We start from the raw sequence: 12273 nt of genomic DNA on the forward strand, positions 1-12273 counted from the left end.
GAGGAACCAAACATAAAAGGAAGCCTAGTCTAAGCATGAAGGGTCTAAATTAAGTCAGATCAGACACTGACCTAAAGGAAACTGACCTCGGTTCTGCTATTTCACCTTCCTGATCTGTCTGACTTTGAAGGAGAATTCCAGCACCAAAGGGACTTTTGGAATAATGTCAAGAAGAACAGCAAAATGTACCATGTAGTAGGGGGCAGAGAGATGGGGCTCCCAAAGTACCAGGGACCCCTGAGTCCCTTCAGTATCCTAACACTCAGAATCGCTGAAAACATAACACTTGTCCACAAAAGCAATGTCTGTGAGGTTCAGTGTGGATCCACAGTCACAAGAAGGTTCAAACCCTGGTTCTAACAATTACTACCTGGGTAATGTAGCAAGCATAATAGAAGACTCCATCATAAATTTGGGGACATTGCACTACCGTGTGTGTGTGTGTGTGTGTGTGTGTGTGTGTGTGTGTGTGTGTGTGAGACTCAGCTAGAACTTGATATATAAGTAGTCAGTATTTATCTTTCTTAGCATGAGAGAAACCCTAGTATTCTCTTCATATTTCTTATTCCCTATTAAAGCAGACATGTTGGTTGATTTATAACTTATTGTTAACACATCTACTACTTGACCAGCCAAGCACACATTCCTCTATTCTCAGAACACACCTTGAAAGTACAGCTGTCTAGTGATCCTGGACACCAGCTGCCAAATGCCTCCTCCCCAGAGCGCATCTTCAGAAAGTACAGACCTGCATGTGCTTCAGACAGCAGAGACCTAGGGACAGAAAAATGGAAATCTTTATGAATCTAAAACCAGGAGTTCCCACCTGACTGCTTTACACTTTGTCCTTGCGTTTGTAAGATGGAGCTGAGGGAATGTCTCAATATTTCACCTTTCACCACCTTGATCATCTATAGCTCCATTTTAAATGATGATTCCTCACCAAGAGAAATTGTGTTTCTCATTGTTGGTGAAAGTCCTTTGAACTTAATAACTCAGAATTATGGGTTCATCGGACTTGAAGAGCACAAGACAAGCACTTCAAATAGCAATTCTGAATATGTTCCAGGGTAATTAAGAGGTTAAGAATAACTGTTAATGAAGTCTATGAAAACAGAAAGCAACAGTGGAATGAAGCAATCAATGAAAACAGCTAAACACATGAAAGTAAAGAAAACCCAAACGGAAATAAAACTGGAAATGAAAAAGTTAGGAAGTCAATCAAAAAAATTCAGAGCCAAACCTCATCGACAGAGTCCAAGACATGGAAGAAAGACCCTCAGGCATTGAAGACAAGAGAGAAGAATAGATACTTCAGTCAAGAAAAATGTTAAATCAAAAAAAAAAAAATATATATATATATACATACATACATACATATATATATATATATATATATATATATATATATATATATATATCAGGCACAAAGCATCCAGGAAATCTGGGGCACCACCAAAGTCTATAAATAATAGAAATAGAGGACAACAAAGAAATATAGAAAATATTTTAGAAGAAAAGTTCCCCAAACTAAAGAAAAAGGTGCCTATTAAAGTACAAGAAACAGAACACCAAATAGACTGGACCAGAAAAGAAATTCCTCACAACAAAGAATTATAAAAACACCAAACATACAGGACAGAGAATGGATATTATAAGCGGCAAAGGAAAACAATCAAGTCACATATTAAGACAGAACCATCAGAACACCACTTTGTGACTCCCATGGGAGGCCTGCCCCTTTCTGAACAGAAACCGAGGAGGACTGGAAGCAGGGGTCTGGGCAGGAAGTGGAGGAAGAGAATGGGAAGAGAGGAGGGAGAGGAAACTGAGGTTGGGATATAAAATAAATGAATAAATTTAGTAAATAATAATGACACCTGACTTCTCAATGGAGACTCTGAATGCCAGAAGGGCCCGGGCAGATATTCAACAACTCTTAGAGAAGACAGATACCAGTCCAGGCTACTATACCCTGCAAAACTATCAATCACAATAGACAAAGGAGGAAAAGCACTCAACACTAAAACAAAATTTTCAATCCAGTCCCACAGAAGTCACTAGAAGGAAAATATCAGTCTGAAGAAGTTAGCTACACCGTGTGTGTGTGTGTGTGTGTGTGTGTGTGTGTGTGTGTACATATACGCATGTAAAATAATTAATAGGGAAAGGGGCCACAAATTTGAAGAGAGCAAGGTGGGATATGTGGAGGGTTTGGAGAGGGAAGGGGGAAAATGTAATAATATTATAATCTCAAAAATAAAGTGAAATAGTAATGAAAAATTAAAGTTTTATAAAAAAATGGAACATTGACCAATAATAACTTTGTCATGATAGTGTTCACTTTCTTTCATTTGTCCTTTCTGCCTTTTTTTTCTCCAAGAGAGATTAAAGGAAAAGAATTTTTAAAGCATGTAAACACATTCACGTAGCGTGTTTTAAAAGCATGCCTGATCATCATAGGCACTGCAGGAGTTGTCTAACATATCACCCAAAGCTACTGAGAAACTGGAAGTTCATTCATCCTGCCAGGCTTTGTAATCCAGGCATGTGTACCTGGTCTGGCAAGTCACCACAGGCAAATCCACAAAGACAGGATGGACATCACAGGGGATCCTCGGCAAGGTAGGAACTGCCATATTCACCAGTTCAATCTCGAGCTGAGAGCCATTGTTGGGGTAAAACATGCTTTTCTCCAAACCTAAGACACACAGAGAAATCTCAGACTGAAGAGACAGAAAGGGCAATGCAAACACTGGCCACAGGAGGGCAATGTAAGACATTGTGTTTGCCTGAGGACAAACATTAATACCCATTTCCAAATGCTGTGTTACAAAAGTTCTCTTATGAGCCTATAAATGTTTTTCTCCATTCACGCCTGCCTACCCCCTAGAAAAGAGTTTTCCAACCTTCCAAAGTAGCTTTGTAGCACGGAGGAAATGAGTATGGTACGGTATGATTTAGGGGCTCCTAACATTGAATCATGTAGAAGTGCAACAGACAAGATTGCTTAGTAATGTGCTGACGTTTCCATGTCAGCTCACCATGTTCCCAAGCATCCCCCATGAGGTCACTGATGCAACAGTGACCTCTGCTGTGACACTGGCCAGTTAGCATCTGCAAAGACAGGTTTGGTCATTCAGTTCGTCCCTCTCAGGCCATTTCTTTAGAGCTGTTCTTAGACAAAGAGGCAAAGATTCAAACTTCTTTGAACTTTGTATAAATAAATACAACACTCACATTTAGGGAAGCCCAAACCTACCATCCAAAACAACTGTGATCCAAGTTCCCCCTGCAAGGCTACCTTCTGCCGGTTCAATCTGGAAACTCAGGTAGCGGTCTGTCAACATCAACAATAACAAACAAACAAAAAAATAGTAAGTAAAAATACTGATTTTGAAGGTTGTGTATAATCCACTAGCACCCCAATATCTTAGGGCAGACTTTAGCGTGTATGCCTCATCCAGGGGCGGATGAAGCATGTCTGGTTCATAATGTGCACTTGTATTCAGTCATCACTGGCCTGGGAAACATAGCTATAGATTAGTGCTTTAAGGAAAATTTATTACTCTCATTTTAATAATCAAGACCTCCAGTGTTCATTGGATAATCCTGAATTTCTCCTTCCTTTAGAAATAGTCTCAGAGACATGCTTGATTCTTTCCTGAACTCTCTCTGCCTCTCTTCTCTCTCTCTGCCTCTCTTCTCCATTCCACTCTCTGTTCAGATGGCCACACTTAAATACAAAGTTCACTACTTATAGTCCTACTTCCTGGGAAAAGGAAAAACTTCCTGGAGATGGGCCTACTTCCTTTCTCTTTCTCGATACCCTGTACTTTAGTTTTCTCTTTTTAAGCCTCATTGAACATATAATCAGAATGACTCCCCAGATGCATCCAAGACTTCAATGATCATTGAGGGACATCATAGAACTTCCTTTAAAATAAAAAGGGGTGTGGACTTGAAATGCTAGACTAAACTGGGCTTAATAACATCTTTGAGGCTATTTCTAGACATGTCATGGTCAAGGCAAAGCCACCTCAAGGAGGCTAGCAAAAACCACTCAACACCTCTAGATGATAATAAGCAACGTGTTGTGCATTATCTACAGGAAACTGCTTCATTTCCATGTCAGGAAATTTCAAGTGTAAACCAGGCCTTGCTTGTGGATTGGCCCAGGGCATTATGTACAGCAACCATTTTTGGCTCACTATATGCCTAAGAATGGTGGAAACCCATTCACACCAATATGTCATCATGACAACCCCAACCAGATCACACCATCCTTAAACCCCCCCCAGAGATCATTACACCATTTTATCCAAAGAAGACAAAATATAATAAGATACAGAAGATTACCAACCTCACTGAGAAGTTAGAAACATGATTAGAAAGGGGGAAAAAAGTGATTTTGCAAGCAGCCATTAATCACTAAGGCACAGTTCCTTAGGGAAGATATAACAATAAAATCTAATAAGAATTATATCTACTAGCCCCAAAAAGAGATTACAGAAGTTATGTTATTATTAAAATATTTGAATTGTAACAGTAACCCCCACTGGCTATTAAAAGTTGAAATATCTATTCATAACAATTTAACAAATAACTCCAGATACTCATCAGGAAAAAAAAATGAATACTTCAGATCCTGAAGCAGATACTTAACACTTCCTTCTAAAATATTGTTTTAACTCACACTTTAAGTGGGCAATATTTTCACTATTAACAGTAGCCCTCACAGTGACCTAGCAGTCTGATATATGATCTGTTCACATGCTTTCTGCTTACCTGCTAGAAGTAGTACTTCCATACTCAGTAGAGCAATCAGCCAGGCAGTCATGACGTCCAGCTAGCCTCTTGAGATGGCTCTGATGTTAAAAGCATTTTTTGGTGTGGCTTTTGTGCCTTATAAAACATAAAGTAAAATAAAATGCCTATTTACTATCAATGAGCCATGTTGAAACAGAAAATTTAAAAGAGGGGATATATGTAGCATCAACCCAACAAGTGTAGCTCTCACTCATCCAAGATGATTTTCTTTTCCCCACAGCTGATAGAGACCGTTACAGAAAGCCACGAGCAGCCAAAATGTAGTGGACAACTGACTGTGAAGTACCCAGCCCAAACTGATACATCTACGACACAACCCTACACCCAACCATCCAAGAAGAGGGAGGAAGAAGGCGAAGAAAGATTGTAAAGGCCAGAGGAAGCCTGCTCCAAGATAGCATCTTGTAGATATGACGGGGAAGCTGCACCCATGACATCTGAACAAGGGTTGCTTAAGCTAGTTGACATTGCCAACGTGGAGAAGAGAAATCACATGGGCCCCACCCCTAGAAGAACGGATATAGGTAATTAAAAACTGATGGCTCATTATATTTATATACCTACTCACATATGTATGTAATAATAATACTTAAAGAATAAGGGGCTGTGAACTTAAAAGAGAATGATAGCAATCAGAGAGAGTCGGGGTGATGTAATTATATTAGAAATAAATAAACAGATAAATAAATAAATAAATCATATAGTACTGGCATCTTTAGAGACACCAACCATCGTCCTAAACTCAAGAGAGAGTGGGCAGAAAGTCATCACTCTGATCATCTTGTTTCAACAACTTATTTAATTCAAGTTTAAATTGAGTGAAGAATAGTGATACCATTCATTATTTCATTGTTGTGCAAAAAAAAAAAAAATGAATCCTAGGAATAGCTTCTAGCTATCAAGTGACTAGTGACCAGACAGGGGTCTGTGATGGTTTCTGGTACCCAAGCTTCTCAGCTTCCTCTCCCATGACTGTTGGATATGAACCCTGCATGAGAGCCATGCTGTACTTCTTGTTAGCAATCAGGCAAGGCTTCTATTTGTTGGCCTCTGCTTTGGCAGCTAACCTTCCATGACCTTATGAGCGCCTGGCCTCATTCTCCAGCAAATCTTTCGCAGACCTCCAGCTCACATTGTGGGAGCCTGAGCCAGATACTGTCTGTGTACTGCCATGCATACCTTCCCCCTAGAGGGCACTGTGAAGAGGTTCAGGGACCAGGCACCCATTTCCATACTGGTTTCAGCGTGAGAGCCCCACACAATACTCAAAGATCATTAATTCATTCATACTTGTTTGAATACCCCATGTCTGACTTTACAGATGTGAAAGATATGGCCTTTTCACCATGCCAGAGCAAACAGAACACACACAGCCTGGATGAGCCCTCTTCGCTGCTCTAGGAAGGCTGGGAAGTTGCTCTCCGGTACCAGCCAGAAGGGAATAGATAAATATTCCTAAAACACTGCCTCTGGGCTTCTCTGAAAGTGTGAAAACTAAAATGAGTAAACCCATGTTATTATGTATACATTATGTTAATTTCTAAGAAAACGCTTAGTAGTGGTAGTAGCTGCAACATTTCAGAAAGCATGGAACCCACAAATAGTCCCAGAACAAGAATGCCTCCCCCAAGCCAAAATGCACTGAATGTATCATACAGGTATATCCTGATTGAGCTAACTCAAAGTAAACAATAACTTACATTTAGTTCATCACTGGGAAGGTTTACTCCACACCCAATAGATGCTGAATACTGCTCTGAAAGCTTGGAAAATAAAAAGTCTATGTGTCCATCCTTAGTCGCGGAGTCTTTTCAGGTATACAAGGAATATTGACATTACCAAGTGTTCTACCTCACAAAATTTCCTACATTCTCCAGTCTATTTCTAACTTTGTAACTGTTCAATTTACAAACATCCAGTTTTCAGTAATATATACTACATAATAATGACGCTAAGGAGGACTTTCTACCTAGCCCGAAAGCACAGGATCTGGCTTGTATGTTCTGACTGGCATGCAGTCCAATGCAGACCCATTATTTTATAACATTATCTAGTGCCAAGCTTAGGACAATGGAAATAAGCACTCCATGCTGGGTTTCATTAAACTTTAACTTCAAAAAGACTTATTTTCCTCCCCAAACAAGAGTCATATCTACAATGAGCATCACTTCTCCGGGTGTGGATTCACCAGTCTACTCATCCATCCTAAGGAGAAACTCAGCGTCTCTCTATTTCCTTTAAGCAGAATGTATCAACCAAGAGCAGAGAGCTATACATTCAATTTAGTCCTCTTTCTGCTATTGCGTTCTTTTGCTTTGCCCCTCCCTTTCCCCATCCCTCTTCCCTCAGCTCCCCCTCCTGTGGGAGCCTGAAAGGCAAAGCTTCCAAGCTCTTACCATAGATTCCCGGTTCCTTTTGCCTACTGCAATGACAGCAGGAGACACAGAGTTAGAAAACAAAGGATTCTCTGAATCAAACCATACCTGATTCTGTGCCTGTCTTGTGATTCAAAGGAGAAATCTTTCCTTTCTAAATGATGCCATGTTGTCTGGTTCCAGCCCAGCCTGCAGCTACCGCGCACGTAGCCCCTTTGTGTTGGACTATAACTCACCTAACTCGTTTCTGTCCTGGCCAAATGTGCACCAGAGTAAAAGTTCACAAATGACCATAGGGCAAGTTTAATTATTAACGTGAGCTACTTAGGGACCCAAAGAAGGGCCTTCCTACATTTTTCTCTGATTACTGTACGTGTCTCAGACAAGACATTCAAATAAAAGTCCACCCAATGATTGAAAGCCAGAGGGAACAATGGAGGAGAATGACATGCTCCATGAGTGGTCGCTGGATGTTCCTGTGTACCGTGCTGTGGGTTCTCAGTGATGTATTCACCACAGGGGCGTGGGCTTAAAGATGCAGGGGAACTGAGCAGTTAGCTAGCCCAGTTCAACTTTGTACTTTCTCTTCTCCCTCTTCCCTTGCTTTCCTAACAAGAGACCCTTGACTTCCACCATCATTACCCAATGGTACTCAACAATGAGTCTGGGTCACAGGTTTGTTGTCACTTGATAAGACATCAGACAGCCAGCAGACAGGAAGTCAACATCAGCTTCATACTTAACATTTGATTTATCTATCCTTGCCCCTCCTCAGAGAAAATTTGGCAGCCTTGTCCCTAACTGGAGAATACCAATATATCTGAAGAAGAAACTTCATCAAGATTAAATTTAATACACAGATTACATTACAGTTCTGCAGGGGCTGGAGAGATGGGTCAGAAGTTAAGAGCACTGGCTGCTCTTCCAGAAAACCTGCGTTCATTTACCAGCAACCACATGTTGGCTCACAACCATCTATAATGAGATCTGGTGCCCTCTTCTGGCATACAGACAAAACACTGTATACACAGTAAATAAATAAACCGTGTGTGTGTGTGTGTGTGTGTGTGTGTGTGTGTGTGTGTGTGCACGCACACACACACACATATGTATATATATACATATATATATACATATATTTTTTTAAATATATATATATCATATTGGTAATATACAGTTCACAGTCATCAAAATTTGAGTGCAACTTGATAAATGAGTATTGAATAGGATGGTGCTACACAATAGCATTTGACTTACATAAGCCGATCCCAAACTATGTGTACGTCATTTAGAGAAAACTACTTTGTATCTCTCTAAACCAAAACAGATTTCACTATGCTTTATAGAAAGTGGATTCACCCCCATAAAGTGGAATGTATTAGAAATCTATTTGGAGAAAAATACTCTGCAGTATATTTTGGCAACAAAAGCAAAATGTTGAAAACTAAGGACACTCTACGCCATTTGTGCTTCCTCCCCCAACCCATCTTTGCTCTCTTAAAAATTTAATTATATTGTCTCCAACCTATATGCTTATTTCTGCTAGAAAGAGAGCACAAGTGGGAAGGACACTAGCATGGCATTCCCATGAAGAACTTCATTAGACAATAGGAGCCCCAAAGCAAGGTCTTCCTTGTCCTCCAAGGTCACCTCTTATGAGATAGATACGCGGCTTTACCTAACTCTGTGCTGTCAGAGACCCCCCCAAACAAACCCACTTACCTTCTCTGGGATTGACACAGCTTATCTTCCTTCATTTTCTCCAAACTTCTTTTCTTCATGAAGAAACCAATAAAGACAATCAAATCCTCTGAGTTTACCATCACATTATCATCATGGACTCAAATCTGAGGCAACTCTGCTTCACCAAGGACCGAATCTATGGGTAAATTACCAATGTCAGACTTTCTTTAACAAACTTCCGCTCCCATCAAACAAAACTACTCAAAGACAACTTGTTCTTATTGCTTCTATCCTAAGTCTTTTCTGCTCTTTGGTTTATTGTACTAACAGTAATACTGCTTTCCCAGAAGACAGACTGTGGTGACCTACGCCTTTCAAGTTGAGAGTCGCGTTGTTCAACAATGTCACAGAATGCCAAAGGTAGGGCTAGCTCGTAAAGCCTGTGGGCCTAGAAGATGCAGTAAGCTGTCCAACTGTTCTATACCCTGTCTGGATGCATGTGATTCGCTCTACCCCAGTCATCCTGGGGATATATCCAGCCTACACACAGTAGTCCACAGAGCAAGTCCACACTACTGACACAGAGTCATCAGAATGTCATGTCACCAAGCAAACTGAATGCACTTGGGGGCTTTCTTGATACATAGGAGTCCCAGTTTTGAAAGAGAAAAAGTGCTACCTTAACCAGCATGAAATCTAAGAATTCAAAAATAAGCGTTAAGTGACTTAAAGAAATGAATGTGGGATGTGTGGTATTCAAGGAGAAAAATAGCACTTTCTATAACTTGGCACTCAGACTAGGTGGATGTTAGTTGCTCTCCCAGTTCGATTCCTCCCATGTCAGACTAGACACATGTTGCAACAGTAGTGGTTCCTAAACCAGAGAAACGTTCTTTCCTTTGCATTTGGAGCATCTCTAAGAGATGTGAGCAGAGCATCACATTGTCACACGTCAGTTTCTGAATTACAGTGCAGTTCTTTTTCCCCAGGTTAGGCAGAATTTAAAACAATCCACGGCAGAAGGGAGCAACAATACCAAAGCAATTCATTTCTTCCTGGTTTATACCTTATTACTGTGGTCCAGAAGCCCAACTGAGATTTCAGAGACATCACTCACATTTGATTTAAAAATGGCGAATAGCAAGAAGCTACATTTCTGTAGCCCAGTAGAATGCTTCCTATAGAGGTAGAATTCTATAATATTGTCAAGTTTTGTATCTTAAATAAATTTTCAAAGTAGAAGAAATGGTTGTACCCTCTCTGTAAAATGTTTGTGTGATTGAAACAGCATGGTATTCAATTTCATATGAGCAATACACTAGAATAATGGAGATATTGAGTAACCAGTCAGATTATTCAGGAGGCAATTATCAGTAGCATGACAAACTATTCAGGTGTCTTATTTGAAAAGATAAGTAGCATGGCAGGTTTTTAGAAACTAGTCATAAATTCTTTGTCAAGTCTACCTTAAAGAGGAGAGTCTACTAGTTCTTATTTTATGGATCTGAATAGATCTGTGACTCACTTACTAATACCAGAAGGCAGCACCAATGTAACATTTGACTACTAAAACAGAAAAAAAAAAAAAAAAAAAAAAAAAAGACAAGCATGTCTCAGGTCTCAGATACACATTTTTTCCAGTCTTGGGATTTAACTTGGGGCCTCAAACATATCAGGCAAGTTCTTTGCCACTGAGCTTACCCCCAGCCCTCTTTTTGATTTTTATTTTGGGACGAAAGTCTTCCCAAGTTGCTCAAGCTGATTTTGAACTCCCTTCTGTTGTCCAGACAGGCCTTGAGATTTCCCTGCCTTGGCCTTCTGAGTTGCTGGATTACATGCCTGTACTGCTAAGCCTGGCTTTGGGTACTCAGCATTTCAAAGCATTTCATCTTTTGCTTTCCACCACTCTCAAATCCGTTTGTACATCTCCGAGGATTAATTGAGTATAACTGAATAGACTCCAGCAACTTAAATCAGATGCTCAGGAGACATCTGTTGAATGTATGAGTGAATGTTATATCAGGCATCAGCTGCAAATACTTCATTACTAGCTTTCCTGAGCTCTCTGTTCACTTTTTTCATTATTTCGCTTACTCATCAGAAAGACTCTACAATGTTTATTTGGACTATGAGGGTCCCATCCATTAATGTGGTTAAGCACAGTGGCAAGAACATGAGGCAGCTACTCACATTATATTCACCATCAAAAACCAGGAATCATCTTAGTTAGGGTTTCTATTGCTGTGCAGAAACACCATGATCACAGCAACTCTTATAAAGAAAAACATTTAATGTTGGCTTAAAGTTTCAGAGAGGTGATCCATCATCATTGCAGGAAGCATGGCACTGTACAAGGAGACACAAGGCTAGAGAAGGAGCTGAGTGTTCTACATCTTGATCAACAGGCAACAGGAAGTGAACTGTCTTACTAGGTGTAGCTTGAGCACAGGAGACAGGAAAGCCCACCCCCAGAGTGACACATTTCCTCCAACACATCTACTCCAATAAGGTTACACCTCCTAATAGTGCCACTCCCTATGTGTCAAACATTCAAACACATGAATCTATGGAAGTCATGCCTATTCAAACCACCACAGGACTGAATACTGGTCTTCAACTCATTTTTTACTCATTATACAGCCCAGGACCTTGGTCCATGAAAAAGTGTTACTTATGTCTTAGGAAAAGCCTTCCCACCTCAATGAACTGAGTTTAGAAACACCCTCACAGTGACTCTAGATCAGTGAAGCTAGCAACCCATGTTAATCATCACATTAGGTATCCAAGAAAGCCACACCTCTGTGTGGCTGTAAGGAGCACTAGAAACTATGTGGCACAGGCCAGCTCATGAGGAGCATTTCAGCCACATCACAGAAATGTCTTCTACCATGCAGGTTTGGGAAGGCTATGAACATTTTTACATCACTCAATGATATTAAAAGACACTGAGAGATAACTGAAGGCTATAGAGTGGGGAAATATTCATATAAATGGAAGCAAAGCTTAGGTGACATCTTAGAGGGGGAAAGAATAGATAAATGGTGATGGCTATATTTGCACTAATACTATTAATAGTGGCTCTGATTCTAGCAGCAGCCAGAGCTCAGAGGACACAGAACAATTCTGATGTGAATATCTAATATAGGTAAAAGAAAATTTGACAATCATGCAATTTAAGGACACAGCAAAGATGAGCGAGCTTCCTAGTTTGAACAGTTATAAAAAGTGGGGGTGGGACAGAAGGAAGTCATATGATGAGGGTGTTGGCACCCAGTTTATACCACATTGCTATCCATCACTTGTTGTGTTTCTCTGAAGACTGATCCTGAAGCTGAAGGGACCACCTTTCCCCCAGAATGCCTAGGTCTTGCCATCTTCAATACAG

At 40.3% G+C, this 12273-nt stretch overlaps 1 protein-coding gene across 1 annotated transcript in view; it reads right to left on the bottom strand.

Moving 5' to 3' along the window:
- Pkhd1 (PKHD1 ciliary IPT domain containing fibrocystin/polyductin) overlaps positions 1 to 3350 on the bottom strand; it is a 374971-nt gene extending 371621 nt beyond the window's left edge. Inside the window, exons 1-3 of the mRNA XM_051204291.1 lie at positions 3263 to 3350; positions 2557 to 2701; positions 666 to 774 (exon numbers count right to left, since the gene is read on the bottom strand). Coding sequence (XP_051060248.1) covers positions 666 to 774; positions 2557 to 2701; positions 3263 to 3350 — 342 coding nt within the window. The remainder of the gene's footprint in view (positions 1 to 665; positions 775 to 2556; positions 2702 to 3262) is intronic.
- Positions 3351 to 12273: the final 8923 nt, after the last annotated feature.

This window comes from Phodopus roborovskii, unplaced genomic scaffold (genome assembly GCF_943737965.1).
Source record: "Phodopus roborovskii unplaced genomic scaffold, PHOROB, whole genome shotgun sequence".
Taxonomy (NCBI): domain Eukaryota; kingdom Metazoa; phylum Chordata; class Mammalia; order Rodentia; family Cricetidae; genus Phodopus; species Phodopus roborovskii.